This window comes from Falco cherrug, chromosome 6 (assembly GCF_023634085.1).
Source record: "Falco cherrug isolate bFalChe1 chromosome 6, bFalChe1.pri, whole genome shotgun sequence".
NCBI lineage: Eukaryota > Metazoa > Chordata > Aves > Falconiformes > Falconidae > Falco > Falco cherrug.
Genome location: NC_073702.1, coordinates 71,193,875 through 71,209,759, shown reverse-complemented (window position 1 = coordinate 71,209,759; position 15,885 = coordinate 71,193,875). Strand labels below are relative to the sequence as shown.

Below are 15,885 nucleotides of genomic sequence, written 5' to 3'. Positions count from 1 at the left end.
CCGCGTGCTTACAAGAAAACAGCTTTTGCACTGAAACAGGACATATACAGAATGTAACATCTTGGACAGGAAGCACCTCACTGTCAGGTGTCCTCTATGATCAGTGAAGAGGCACATACCTCTAGGAAGGGTTTAGCTTCATACATCTTTACCATCTTGGGAGACAGCAAACGCATCTGTTTGGGCACCTGTGCCTTATTCACTATGAAGGGAGTCAAGAGACAATGCCTAGATCTTCTACCAACAAAGTCAGGTGGGATTAAATCCCACCTTTTGTTAACTATGTTTGTATTGCCCTTCATTCTTGGTAAAATACTGTATTCAGTCTTCCCAATGGCACACAACATGCCACATACTTCTGTGCTGAAATGGTCAAGTCATATATAGGAATAAGCACTGCGGAATTCTAAATTTTAACCCCAAATCTGACAAACTCTAGCCTGGGGATAATTGTAATACCTAGGCACAAGATACTCAGCGCCTCTAAAAATGCAATTATTCTCTCTGACAATACACGTATAATAAAAAAGAAGGAAATACGTTAAAGACCTTATCTCAGTGTTTTCCCACTGTATTCCTCCAGAACACACTGACAGCAATTAAAATTTCACTCGCATTTCTTAAGGAAGCAAAGTTTCCATAATCATTCTGCCCAGACACTTGTGTATATCACGCACTCCTTTCTCTCCAGCAACTTTTTAATCCAACTAGCAGAATCTTAGAGATTTCAAAGATACTAAGACTCTAAAATATTTTGTGAAAACAGGCATTTGGACAGAGAAGGCCAACCGATCAGTGTGCACATGGACAGCATGAGCTCATCTCCTTCAGTCACACAGAATCCAAGCACAACACAACCACAGGAAACCAAACTTCAGTACTGAAGTCACTCACATAATGACCTGTTGGGAGATGTTTTACTTAAACCAATTCATCTTTCTCCATTCTAACAGGTCTAAAAGTGTTAAATTAATTTTTTTTTTTTTCTTGGCATCACTTGCTAAGGAGCTGGGATTTCCCTTAGGAGACTTCCAGTGCCCTGCTGACATCACTGTGAGGAAGCCTGCTGAAGAGTAAGCTTGTGTCTTCCTTTTTCTAATTGAAGTTCTCACCCCCCAGCACCATTCTTGGCTTTTGCCTACTCTGATTACTATCCCTTCCCTTCCTCTGTTTCCCCCTCCCCCTGACCCCCAGATATTTATAGGCAGAGAGGTCATCTTTTTCTGCCTTTTTCTGAGATGAACGTATCCAGTTCCTCCACTCTCTCCTTCTAGGACATGCCCTCTAACCTTGTCGCCCATTTTACTAAATCTTTTTGGACTCTCTCCAGGTTTTTGATGTCCTTTTTCTGTTCTCCTCCTCAGTCCCAAATACCTCCTGCTAGCTGAGGTCTCCAAGGCAGAATGGTGAAAAAACCCAAGTTAATTTTTAACCAGTTTTTCTCTTCTGCAGTTTTTTGTTCCCTGACCTTGCTGAAAAAAGAACAGCAAATTAATTTATATGCCACCTCTGCAACAGAGACTTTTGTCATAGGCAAAAAACCCCAACAGACTAAACTTGGAACTCGCCTAAAAGTCACAACTGCAAAACCCCACAAACATCACTATCATAATTGGTATTTTGCAGAGAGAAAGTTGAGGTGTAGGGAATTATATCAGTTTACCCATGGTTTCAGTGAGTCCATGGCAGAGCCAGACTTTAATGGATTTTCAGTTATGTCCCTTAAGATTAGCCAGCATGCATTTCTGATAAGTGCTGGGAAATGTAAGTCAGTTGAGGAAGTTCTGCAAAATGTGTCAGAAGACAATTTCCTGATTTTAGAAAAAAAAAAAAGTGAAAAAGCAACAGGGTGGATAGTTACATTTCTAATGACTAACATGGAAGAAATCACCACAAACTTGAGACTTTCGGACTACTTGGATTAGGTGGTTTAAGGGAACTTACGCAGGTTTACATCCAAATTACAAAAATTTGGAGGAAGCAGATTACTCATCGAATGGCCTGAGACATGGAAGTGACATGGATGCAAAACATTCAGTTTTCTATGCATCTCAAACAGAGTTATTACAAATGCGCCAGCAAGTCAGAACTACTCCCCCAGCCCCCAAAGTGAAATCAGTGCCAGAATCATGTTGTTCAGCAACCAAGTTGGGACTGTCTGTAACTCATTCCCAAATCCTCAGTCTCACTCAGGAGCATTTTCTCCAGTGATAAGGCTTCATCAGGAAACACAGCTGGATGGAGGAAGGAAATTCTGAGAAGCAAAAAAATAGTGGGGGGTTCCAGGAAGTTCAACCAGATAGGAACTAATGGAATTTGTTTTTCTGTCTCCCCAGCTCTCAGTGTTCCTAAGCAAGCGAGAAAATCAGAGGGAAAGTAGGGGCAAAAAAAGTCTGGCAGATCTTACCCTGCAAAACAGGTCCTCACTGCAGGTCTCCAGAGATCATCGTAATTACAATTCAATATTTTCGATCACTTACTCTCCCTGGGAAAAACTGCAGACGTTTTCAATTTAGGTCCACTCCGAAGCCTAGCCATTGTTTTCTTCTCCCCGGTTTTTGGCTTTTTTTTTTTTTTTTTTTTTTTTTTTTTAACAAAAGTCCCCATGTAGTTTATTAAGGAGGTTTTAGCTGGACACATGATTCAGCAAAACCAATTAAAAAATAGGTACTGTTATGCTTAACATTCAGGTGAATTACAGGTTGTAAGGGCCTATGATCACTAACACAGAACCATCAAAACAATAGCTTTAACTAGTATCTCAGTCCTATGACTTCTAGAGAAACTCCTTTCAACCCTTAAGGGCAAACAGCATTTCCTTCCATACCCTTTGCAGTTCCACTCTTTTGCAATCTTTACAATCCTCTAGCCAACTCCCTCTTCCTTTGACAAGGTAGATAATCTAAATCTCAACATCCCCATTTACTGCAGTAGCGTCTGTGTGAAACGACAGAAAATACCCGTTAGCTACATCAGTCCTAGGCTACTGAGACAGTTAAAAAGTGAGTCTGAGATCAGCTCTACAGTTAAGGCAGCTAGATTAAGCTAGCACAAAACATCTTCTGCCAAAGATTAGTCTACAGGTCAAGATCATAAAACGATTGCTCTAATGACCATACTGGAAATACTGAACACAACTAATTGGAACAGTGTCACTGTGACATATCTGATTTGGTAAGACATCATTTATCACAGCAGCAGTTCAGAGGCCACGTATTTTTGACAAGCACTTCAGAAGAGCCAGGATTAGCTTGCTGGTCCAGAGACCATGTCACTTAGCCTTGAGCCCTTCCACTAGTTTCCATACAACCGTAAGCACAGATGGAGTTTCTTGAGTTTTGCTTTCCCCCCACCTCTTCCTAATCTACGAGAACGGTTTGGTATAACACCAGTTAGAACCAGTGAGACCTAGTATGACAGTGCCAATGAGTATCAGTGTAATACCACTGCCAGGATCTACTGCACGTTAGGCCATTTGTAGAAATAGAAAAGCTCAAAGGCTGTGGTTTCAACAGCTCTTACAAACATGAGAAGCTCTACAACTCAGATGTAACACCTGGTCATAATGCCATCAATGTCATACATCCTTAAACTTTTCTGTAACTTTCACGATGTCTTTGACGCCTACAGACCTGCAAATGATCACCCAACTGAGTCTGTTTACAGTGTGTTTTGTTATTCCAAAATGTTCCCATCTTCTGCTCCTTAAGTGGTGTCTTTCATCCATCCACTGAATTTTGCCACAGGCTTAAATCAGAAGCTTTAAGGGAGGGAGACAGTCAAAACTCAGCTGGACAAGGTCCTGAGCAACTTGCCATAGCTGACCCTGCTTTGAGCAGGGCAACTGACATAGAGACCTCCAGGTCTCCTCCAATCGCAGTGAACCAGTTCTGCATCTTTCCATGAAGTCGTACCCAAGATGATTCTGATCCTGGATGGAAACAACTAGACACATGGGAAACAGAATTATGCTGAATATCTTTGTCAAATGATCAAGAGTGGAATGACAACTCTATTGCGAGCTGAGGATACACCATTCAGTCCAAATCAAACCCGTACTGGATGCTTCTCAAACTGCACCTCTGAAAAAAAGAGGAGGAATCAAATACCTCGGAAAAAGCCTTAAAGATAGGACTTCAAGCTACTGGATCAATACATAACAGGAACTTCCATATATCATCTCAGTTGCAACTACAGCTGGGAACCTGCAATCAGATTAATTGCTTGTAGCAGTTCTGACACCTATGTAAGCACGGAAGCTGTGCTCATCTACTTGGAATGGAGACAGCAGCACACAACTCTTACTAGCGGCTGCAGGAGCTGCAATTAAGAGGGACTGCAACCTACCACAGCCTGAAGGCATACCTCAGAGCTCTGTGGGACACCAGGACTCTTCCTACATTATCTCTGCATAGGAACAGATATGAACAACTCACTTCCAGGAGAATGACAGCACTTTCCACTCCTGTAGTGCACTCTCTGCCACATCAGGGAAATGCCCAGAGCCTAGGGATTTCAAAACAGAATGCAGACAGGCACAGAGAACAGGACTGCAAGTCCTCACAGGGCAGTGCCATTTGTGCCACCTTAAGGACCAGGCTCTGGAACATGATGGAAAGGGATCGTGAGAGTTCATGGGTGCAATGAAATGAAATTGCTCAGAGCTGGAGGGCCTGAGCAATGCATTTTTGTTTTGTGCAAACTCCACGGATCTCTGATCCGTGAAGAAAAGGAGGGGGGCAGGGGCAGGGTAAGCAATTGTGCTGCCTCTGGCTTTCTCTCCCTGTAGCTGCTTAGCAGCAGACGGTAGCCAGAAGATGACAATGCAGCTCCAAATTACATTACCTCCTGCCTGTATTTGCATGCAGAAATCTGGGTGCTTAACAGGGAACAGTCTGTGACTTTTTGCCAGAACCTTGAACCATTAGGTTAGTGTTCAGTGAGGGGAAAAAGGAAATCTGCACAGTGGCCATCAGCCAACCACTGCACTGGTCAAGGGATTGACAAAAGTGTGCACATACTTACAGCCGCTTCATAAACAGCCATAAAGGCACATGATCTGCAGCATCCACCAACAAAAGAACAAATGCTCTGCGAGATGAAGTCCCAAAGGCAGCAACACTTTCCAAACTTTAGTTTCAAAAGATGGAGGAGATGCAGAGAAAACAAACCTATTTGAGACAACTCCTGGGTGGGCAAAATCTATTCCCTTAACCATAGCACTGGTGATTTGCATTAAATCCCGGTTTGTCTTGCTTTATGTTGACCTGACAGCAGGGGAGCTAAGTAGTAGTTCAAGGGGGCTCCAAGGGTACGAGCTTACCCACAGCATTTGAGACCTCTAACCGCTCTCCCCGAACTTAAGCCCCCAAATGCTCATTTCAAGACAGTAATAAGCTACAACGGGTTCCATTGTGGCTGATGGCCTACTCCCAAGTCTTACCTTTCAAGCCAAACCTCGTGACTTGTAACAAAGGTTCATACTGTTTTTCACAGTGGCAGACAAGACAGGACAGCTCTTAATTTCAGTTTCTTCTAGCCTCCTGGTTTAATTAGCTGTAACTGTATTTTTGCAGTTTATAGAGAAGAATACTCAGAAAACAGACTTGACATTTTCCTCTTACCAATAAAGCTTACCAATAACTTTCAAACCTACAGCAGATTCACTGACATTATAACACTATACAGGATAATGTCAAGATCAAACCCTTCAAACTGTTCAATTCAAGACATGCCACTGAAGTATTCTTTACTTTATAGTAAGAGTTTTTTCCAGGGGAGAATCCCCAGTGGATCGCTATTTGTTTTTCACAAGCTCCCTTATCATATAGCCTAGCATTTACACACCTACAAACCTTGTACTACTTTCACTGCTATCCAGGATCTCTTAGCACCTTCTTCCCCTACTGCTCTCCTCCAGAAGCTCACAGTGGCCTACAGTGAAGTTACAGAACAGTTTTCAAGAGTACTGCCCAACCCAGCAAGCTGTCAAAAACATACAGGATATTTCAGAATTGTCGATTTAATTTCAGGCCTTATCTTTCCCTCTAGACAAGAGACTTCAGAGAACTCAGAACCAACAGGGCAATTCTTGCAACATATTCTCTTTCGCTTTTCAAGATGTTATTTTTTTCAAAAAACCCCATTCTGGATACGTTAGTCATGTCACAGTGTAAGTCTGTTACTTTATATACCGACATAGCAAGGGTGTTCTTTGCAAGTGCAAAATGCTAATGAATTGATAAATAAAATAAATGCTAGGACAAACCTTGATCTCATTACACAAAGTTGGGGAAAAGGTCTTTTCATTAAACATTTATCACCATTCAAGTCATCTTTGAATTCTTTGTTTGCAGCTGCTCAGCCTTTCTCAATTCTTCTGAAAATAAGGGCAGTTTGTTGAGATTGGTCAGATGGTACTGAATATCATATTTTATTTTGGATATTTATGGATCTTCCAGATCAAGCAAAATTTATCTACGTTGCAAAGTATCTTGCCTAAGTGTAAAATTAAAATACTGATGTTTCCTAACTCCAAAGCAGTTACATCACAATAACTCACAAAAATATGTATTAAATTCATGCATACTTCCTAAAGGTTCAGAGCACAGCCCTTGACCTGCAGCCTTCACATAGAAACAGGAGTAATTTCACAGGCAGAAGACCCCTTGCTTTTGATGGGCATGCAGTAATCTCATTAGCAGAAAGACATTTAAGTATGGTTTTGTTAAAGGGATGATATGCAAGGTAACAAGAGAAAGGTGAAGCCTCTTGTTTACCTGGGTTTTCATACTCTTCTGTCGCTTCCCAAATATGCAGGACAGATCATCTTCACTGCGCGAAGAGAGATCCTTACCTGAAAGGGGTAAGGAGAGAAAAAAAAGCCCACAACATTCACACCTGGTGATAACAAGTACACTCTGATAACACAAACTGTGACCCATGGAGGTAGAGAAACTGTTTCTGGAGACGAACAAAAACTCAGGAGAATGTTACAGACACTAAATGGAGGTTGAGCATGGTAGGAAATGTGTGTGTGTGTAGGGGGAAAGGCTGGTGAGAAAACAACCACAGCCTGCTGGTGTATGCCCACAGGGAAACATATAACAGCAGCTTGCTTCCCCTGACTTGATGCTACAATTTGTATAGCAAGATGAGGGAAGGAGCCTGCACTACCCTAAAGGGAAAGAAGAGTTGTAACCTCCTACACATAAGAAAAGTTCAAAGAGAAACTGCACATCTTTGGATTCTCATGAGAAGAATCTGACAAGAGTTAGGGAATTACAGCTCCTCCATACAGTGGGAAAAAAAATAATTAAGAAGTCCATCTTTACTCAGTGGGGACTTTTTGCTGATTCACGAAAATTGCTTCCGAAAAGCAAATCCTCCATCTCTGCAACACACTGGATTATTCCAATTTAAAACCATTTCAGGGGTGAAGGAAGATTTCTCTGAGTTCAGTAGGACCATTATTCTCATCTGACTGTTGTGTAGCTAGCTGAATATCAGACATGGAGCAGGGAGGGGGAAGCAGAAGGGTGTGATGTGATATTCTGAGATGCCAGCAAAAGTTTAGCTCATTCCACAGTGCAGAAGTCTTTATGCTGTTGTCCACAGCTCGTCTCAGGAAATTCTTTAAAAACAGCAAAAATTAAAGAAACAAAATTAGCCCAGATAGGCCAACCTATCAGGAGTCTGCTGGGGCCTTACTCTGATTCCAAAATCACTGATTTCAAAATGAATCTAAGTGCTTGTAATGAACCAAAAAAAATAATTTAAAAAGATTACCTATTCCACCTGTTTCTTCTTCTCAGGATCCTTAACTGTCCACAGAGGGTAAGCAGACACATCAGCCTCAAGAAGAAAGTGTTACCCAACTTTCTGGTGTCTCACTGCGCAGCCTCTAGATGTTCTTATCCAAGCAAACCAGACGAGACTGGTGGCTGTTTTCAGCTTTATCTTGGCCAAGGCTTGGAACATGACACAATCCTGCTGCTCCTCCTCTTACCCTACACTTTCCTTCCCTGCCTTCTCCCTGCCCCACGAGACGTATCCCCCACTTTTTTGCATTCTCTAATAGAAAACCAAATTAGCTGACAGTGCAAATCTTTTGCAGCATCACGGTGGAACAGCTACCAGAAAAGCAATTTAAATCACTGTCTTAATCTCGTATTGGTGTGTATTTCACAAATCCAAGTGTGGCTGCTAAGGCTGTGTGTGGTGCCTATGATCCTCCAGCAGCAAGGACAAAACACCAGAAACGGAAGCTGCATTTTCTACTGTTGCTGCTCCCTTCTCCCACTTTTGTGTGAACTTGTCTTGTTTAGTCTAAAAGGAAGCAGGATTGGACTTGAACAACAAGGGCCAAAACATTGGCCTTTCTCAAATAACTTTTCCTCTTTCCCTGAAAAAGGACAGTTTCCCTGTTTTAGATCAGAGAGGTACAATCAAATAGGGGCCTACCTTACAGAAACAGTGCAGCCAAACAAATAAGGGATATTGTTAATATGAAAGCCCTGCTGCATATTTTACATGCTCAAAAGGCACTTCTTTTTTCTCTATATTTAGCAAAAGTTTAAATCCAAATCAAAATAAATCCTCTTTGCTAGTACCTCAAATGGGCCATGGCCTTTGTACTTGCAAGCCCCGAACCAATTTAATTGTTTAATGTCATAAAGTTGCAGAGTTATGTTAACATGTTCAACTTCATGGCTGAATTATTTAATCAAAAATCTCGAACCCCAATATCAGAATTTGGCCTCCATTCAAACGTCAATTACCTCTGTTTTAGCCGAGGAATTTGCTATCAGAAAACACTACTCAGAGCTTTAAGTTTAATAAATTACCCATTAGCAGAAACAGATCCTATCCATACACTGAAACATGTACATAGACACACCATGGGCACATAGTGGTGTGAAAGGGGAACACAATCAACAAAGAAATAGAGCCAGGGACTGAACAACTGGCAAGACCCAAAACTGCTGGATGGCTGAAATAATGTCATCACTCTAAGAAAGAAATTACTAAACTCCACAAGTTTTTGATACAGTTTTTCTGCCCACCAGCCCCTGCCCTAATTTATCCAATAAAGTACCTGGTAGATGTAAGAGGGCTTTCGTCCTCCTGCACTGAGGTTTAATCTGATCACTGATCTTATCCACATGATCTCTTAGCAGGGGTTATCAGAGATTGCAGAGTAAAGTGCCGTGCAGATGCCCATGTAACTCTGTTCCCACCTTCGTCTCCCCCTCCCATCCCCCACCCATGCACAGATCACTCAAACATTCACTGCTGCTTTATTCAGCTGATGGTTCCTTCAGACAGAAATTGTTTTATTCAACAGTATCAGCCTAAAGTCACCCAAAGTTGTCCAAACTAAAAATGAAGAGCGTATTATAGCTTTAAGTAAGTTGATGCAGGGGGTATTTCTAAACCAAGATTTTACTTGCCAAATTTAGACCCCAGAAGGCAATAGATCACCTGGACACACGTGTTTTCTAATCTTGGCTAGAGCTTATGAAACAGAACTCCTCTTACCTTTTGCAAACTTCATGTAATGGACACGTTTCTTGGAAGATTTGGATTTTTCTTCAAGACTGAATGTCTTCTTCTGATTACTCACTGAGGACTCTAAAAAAAAAACAACCCCCAAAAAACAACACCCAAACATGACAAACAGGTTCCAACCCTGTTAGAGGCACTCTAACCACCAAATTCAAACAGTATATTTAACTTTCTCTTTCAAAACCACGTCTCAACAACATATCACAATATATTATCGAAGGAAGCATGGTAAGTTTTGTCTGAGACATGTTGCTGCTTGATTTTTTTTGCCACATCCCTTTCCCTTCCCATTTCCTATCTAATGTAATTTGAAAAGGCAGATACAGGTACTTCAGGTCAAAGGCAAATTCACTTCTATGGTAAAAAAATAATAGGTTGGGGTTTATTGTGCTGTTTGTCACAAAATATCTCCAGTGCCAGAGTCTGAGAAAGGTGTAAGAAACAGTACAAAATAAAATACTAAACCTGACTGGGTAGAAAGAAAAAGGGAAAAAAATATCACACAGACAGGCTTTCCACTTTTAACACCAAACATAGTGCCTCTATCTGGACATAGTCTGATACATCTGTACAAGGAAATGCAATGGTACCAGCACTTTTCTGTCCCTGAAGCCAGCTGGACAAGTCACCACATCTATACTATTTAATTTTCCTAGCTTCCAGAAGAGAGGTTACATTTAAACTGTCCACTAGGAATGGTTTCTGGGGTTGCCTAAGTGCCAAATTCACTCAGGAGTTGTTTGGGAGAACATTACCTTGTGCAGGTCAAAACCATGTGAAGTATTAGTCTAACTATTTAACAGTAGAGATACCAAGTTCTTGTGCTGTGGCAGGTTATTTTACGGGTACAGATACACTCTTTGCATCCAGAGAGCCTTTTAATTTACAAGGAATTCTCCGAAGGAGGTAACCTGCTCTTCAGTTAATTACTTTATTAGTTCTGTCCTGAAAAGAAATAGTCACCATAGGATTCTCTGCTTTGAAACTCTAGACAAGGCCAATCTAGTTAGATGTTTTTTCCTCCTACCAGTGGCAACCAAGATGGGTAGGGAAATCAACCCAAACCATGACAGCCAAGTTGAGTCACCTTTTTCATACGATCCCACCCCTGAAAGCTCTGCAGACCAAGCTTTTCTGACACTGGAATTACAGCGCTTCACCATTGGATAAGTAGTGACACCTGATGAGAGTCATTGACCTAAAAATGAAATCTGTAGTCTGCAGCCGGAGAGCTGACTACCAGAAAGCAGCCTGAAATCTACTCTTCCATTACACAGTAAGCCCTAAGGAACGGAGGAAGGACTAGCAAACTCAGTTTTAGACAGTTTGCAGTCAGCTTCAAAATCCTTAATAAAAAGGGTCTATGGGGAAAGTAAGCATCAAAACAAAAGTATCCTGACCAAAGATGAGGCACTTTGAGTCTGCTCTCCGAGCCACTTGAACAGCCAAGGATTTCCACAGGGCTTCCTCCTGCACTTTATTCTTACAGCAAAAGGGACAGCAGCACCGCCTTGTGCCTTCCAGCAGAAATTTCACTACCGAAACGTGCTGGCACTTGCAATGGGCAGGTGCGTACATGCATGTATCTTCTAGTGACTGGTAAATCCTGACAAACTGAGCAAGCACTGCAGGAATATTAATGTGCTTTTTAAAGCAATTCAGTCATAGCAATAAAGCCATGTGTCATTTCTAAAGCAAATCTGATACAGATGAATATTCCAAAGAACATTTCAGACATGTCCAGCATATTGTGGCCTCATTCTACAAACAGGAAAGGGACACAGTCATCATCACTTAGTATCCCAGCAAACAAACTTAAGAATCAAAACTCCTCACTAGGTGCAGCTAGAAAAAAAGAAAAAAGAAAGCTAAAACTATGTACATTCAAGGGTATTTGAATGTTGGCATACTAAGCACCACAGGGCCCTTCCTTCCCGATCTCTAATTGCAATCCAACCCTGGCAACTACACCACTTAAGAACAATGAACTTTTTCAGCTGACTTTTAATGCAATTTGAAACTGGATGATGGCCAGTAATGTAACATTTGATCCTGTAGCACAGCTGCAGGCAGCATGATCTGGATGAGTTTTGCCAGCTTAAACAACTGCCAAAACCCCAAGTTTCAGAGCAATGCCTGCAGTCTGCAAATCGCCAAATGTGATTCTGACCAGGTATTTTCAAAGTGCACCCAAATTTGTCCTTAGTGATTGAAAACTCTTGTCTCAGCTCCTATAAGGCCAAGGAAAAATAACTAAGCAAAACAGGGAGAAATATGGTTTGTTCAGGGGCTACTTTGCATCAGTACAGGTGACCCAGGGAATACCGCACAGATTTAGGAACAAGACAGCCTTGCTCAATGAACCTGCCTCTGTGCTGACTCATTGTGTCCTTGGGCAAGTCATTTCAGCTCTCTTCATCAGTTTCCAGGTTTCCCACCAGCTACACCTAACTGATCTTCCCATGGCTCAAGTTGGAACTTGGGTAGGATTTAGTTATAAAGGTAGAAAGGAACTTTTGGAATTTCCCCATGATATGCTACTCTACCTCTTGAGGACTTCAGCTACAGCACCTAGCACTGTGTGGCCTCAGACAACGCTTAGGGCTCCAATGCACAAGCATAACTTACGCGGCAATTTAATTATGTATTATTTTTTTTAAAGCATTAGGTTCAGAATTTTAATCTGAGTTCTCTAGGATTAGAAACAAAGTTTGATCCTTCTTGCTAACTGATTTTCCTCCTCTTCCTTCTGTCTCGCCTCTCCTAGAAAACCTTCTGTGCTCAGACATTAAGAATGAATGAATGACCAGTTGCTAAATTCACTAAGCCAGCAATTCTGCCACTAGCAGGACGTGGACAGGCTGATGGGCCCAAACAGGAGTCCTTGGTTTATCAACACTCCACAGAGAGTTGTTTAGATACATGATCAGAGTTTAAACTTGACTCTAACTAAAGGAGAGATGATAAACTATTTGATGTGTACAGTTCTTTCTGTAAGCTCACACACACCAGTTTTGCATAACTTCATTTTTACAAACCAAGGTCAAACTGTACAAAGCTTTTCAAAATGAAAAGACTTTATAAATAGCCTTTTTGGGAAAGTTGTGTAGTTTCCCCACTTGTGTGCTCTGCATCAGGGCTCCAAAAATCACATTATGCTACACTCAAAACATAGATGCATAACTCTGAGTCAAAATCTAAGCAGCAGCTCTCTGAGGCCAGGAAAAGTAGGTATTTAAGAAACCACCAAAGCATGGAAATCAGGCGTGACAGTTCATTAGTAAAAGGAAGGGAAGCACATTGCAATGGCGAGTGACTGTGCTGGGAGCATTCATACTGGCTCTGCTTGCATAACAAAGAAACAAGTGCTGCTGTAGCACATCCCAGCAAAAAGTCCTCCATGTTGTGGTCCTGGATAAAATAAACAGGTTCAAAATTTTATGTTTGCCTTCCCCAACAAAAAGCCTTTAATAGAGGCCTGACAGAGTAAAACTGCTCCACTGAGATGTACATATCCAGGTACACAAACTTGAGCATGGTCATAGATGGAAAACATCTCCTTCAGCTCCCACTGATTTTAGAGAATGGGGAGTTGTGAACCTCAGCAAGGAGACTATTAGCAGCCCAAAGGACTGGGCCTCAGCTAGCCTTTTAAGACTAAGAATGGAAACTTTGCTAAGCTTCCAGCATCTGATTGAGTAAAGCATGAACCTACCTGTTTCACCCTGTCTGTGGCAATCATTCAGTTCAGCCAGAAGCTGGTTGAAGTCATCCTGATGAGCAATCCAGTTGTCCTGTAAATATCACCCACATGAATACAAGGCAAAAGTCTTCAGAACAAAAAGGTTTGCTAAAACAGATACTAAGACTCCACATACTCAATCCTTGTTGGTGGGAGGAACCCTCAGAAGCTCGAGGGGTGGCAGTGCTAACAGCTTGCTACAGTCACTCCAAAGTGCAGAAATTATAAGGGTTGCATTTTTAAGTCCTTAAACAGTACTGAGCTGCTGTTGGCTCTCTGTGTCCCCCGTCTGTGAAAGATGCTTCCAAAAGTAGGCTGGAAATACTAGTGTAACTACTTCCAGCAACAAAGTTAGTTAAGATGTTGATTATGAGACAAGCACCTTTAGGACCATGCTCTGCTCTGCCTATGTACCTGAACTCCATCCAGAAAGGTGACTGTATCAGGAAGAGGAACAGAAGGCATGAAGCTAAGCAGAGCAGAAGACACAGGGAGAAAGCAAGTACTTCAGCAGTTTGCTTGGAAGCAAAAAAAATCCCCAAAAAGCATGCTCCTAGAATTCACTGTAACCTTTCCAAGCAGGTACTTGCTCCTAAAACACCCAGCAAAAGAGAATTAAACTCCGTCAAGAGTTTCTGCAAAGACATTTGCATAGGTACATGCTGCCGTCAGATGTGACAACAGATTTCACCAACTTCCCATTACAAAGATAGTGCTTTAGCTGAAATGGGAGTCATTTCCGTACCTGGGTCTATTGCTCACCTCATAGTTGATGGTTGCTCCTAACCCCAGCGTGTTGTTTTTCACCTGAACCTTGATATGTTCTGTATTTCCTTGTTCCTGAGCCCCAAGACCCTAAGGAAGATTTAATGGTAAAAATGTAAGGATTTTACAGCAGTGACTAAGCAATTAGAGCTTTTGTACTGTAAGATAGTTTGCAATGAAATACAGCAAGAAATCACAACTTACTATTTATTTGCTTGCCTGTAGCTGAATTCATTCACAGGCATTAGCACACATGAGATATTAAGTTTTTTTAATTTACTACTTAAGCCTCCAGCGAAGCATTATAAACACTAAAATAGCAACAACATTAAGTAGTTGGGTGATTAATCAGGAAGCCACCTGACATTCCTAGGCAAGTCCAAAGTGTTTATAATTTTAAAACAAGACACTACATAAAAAGAACGTGCCTCTCACCAAAAAAACCTCCGCCACTGGGAAGGCAGCTGCGTAACAGCTGTAAGACAGATGCCACATAGAACATACAATACAGAGCAAAGGTGGAGGGCGGGGGCAGGGAGAGGATCAGACTGGAGCTAGCAGGACATTAAGAACTTCTTCTATCTCATTCACACTCATAATTTGATGAAGATATTGGAGCAAACAAATGTTGGGTTTGTCTGTCCTAAAAACCATAATCATTCAAATCTGGGAAGCAATCTTTAGGCACAGTATTGTCTTTTCTAATTGTATGACTGAGGGGAAAAGAAAGACAAAGTATTTGGTTTAAACTTTACTCCTGGTCTCCACCTGCTTTTTTTCCTAATCTGTCACCAGTAATAAAAACCACTAGCCAAGTGTATGGCTATAATAAACATGTATGTGGTGGAGTAGTGGATAGAAGCCCTGTGGATAGATCCTGGCCGTATCTATTATTTGAAGCAATGAGGCATATTTCAAAAAGGCTGTCACTATTACAAATGCAGTAGAGTTTATTTAGTCAGTGGGGTGGAAAATCTACCTTGAAACTTCTGCTAACCAAAAAGTATGAAAACAAGCAGGACACTTGGCTACACATCCTGCCATGACCCAATTCCAATACAACTAATAACAGGACTAGTGTAAGCAGCTTAATTTCACTGCACAGATGGGCTTTGGCCCATTGATTTCATCAAGCTGAAGTTCCATTTGTCTGAGTTTGTAGTGGAATGGACATATAAATCCTTCTTGCACAGCTATAACTGTTGTAAAGGAAGATCTGGTAGCTGAAGTGCAGGGGGTGGGTGACAGACAGAAACCACCACAAGGCCTTCCTTTCACACCCTGACACAAACAGTGTTCAAAACAACAAAGGTGTTCTCTACGGTCAGGGAAGCTGGCTGCCTAAAATACAATCAGGACATTTAACAACATTTCTTCTACTCTGGTTTACATACCTATTTTAATTTTACACATATAGAACACCTATGCATACAATTTACATAAAAAGCCAGTACTCAAGTTCCATAGTCTTAACAGTCTGGTCTAAAGCCTAGTAAAACCAATGCCAGTTCCCTGACTTCCACAGCCTTTGTACCAGGTACCACTGCTTGTTTGTGAAATGAGAGGCAGTTAGGAGCCAGATTTGTATGTGTTGACTGTAAGACAACTGAGGCAACAGCAGGCTACACAGAGAAATCAAAAAATAGGCTCATTTGTCTAAGTTTTAATACATTCACAGAATTAAGAATGATGCTAATCTTATTCCTTTCAAAAAAAAAAAAAAAGGCTGGGAGCGAACAAGATGGGGGGTGTGTGTGTGTGCATTTATTTCATTAAACATGCTGACATGCAGGCCAAATCTCAGCTTTGCT

General features: G+C 41.5%; 1 protein-coding gene across 2 annotated transcripts in view; it reads right to left on the bottom strand.

Annotated features, from left to right (window-relative positions):
- The window catches only part of PINX1 (PIN2 (TERF1) interacting telomerase inhibitor 1), a 60,268-nt gene that overhangs the window by 38,532 nt on the left and 5,851 nt on the right, over window positions 1-15,885 (bottom strand). The window contains exons 3-6 of one of the 2 annotated variants that reach the window (XM_005443509.4): window positions 14,072-14,164; window positions 13,283-13,361; window positions 9,541-9,633; window positions 6,780-6,856 (exon numbers count right to left, since the gene is read on the bottom strand). In XM_005443509.4, coding sequence (XP_005443566.1) covers window positions 6,780-6,856; window positions 9,541-9,633; window positions 13,283-13,361; window positions 14,072-14,164 — 342 coding nt within the window. The remainder of the gene's footprint in view (window positions 1-6,779; window positions 6,857-9,540; window positions 9,634-13,282; window positions 13,362-14,071; window positions 14,165-15,885) is intronic. The other variant, XM_055714226.1, reaches the window with a different exon arrangement.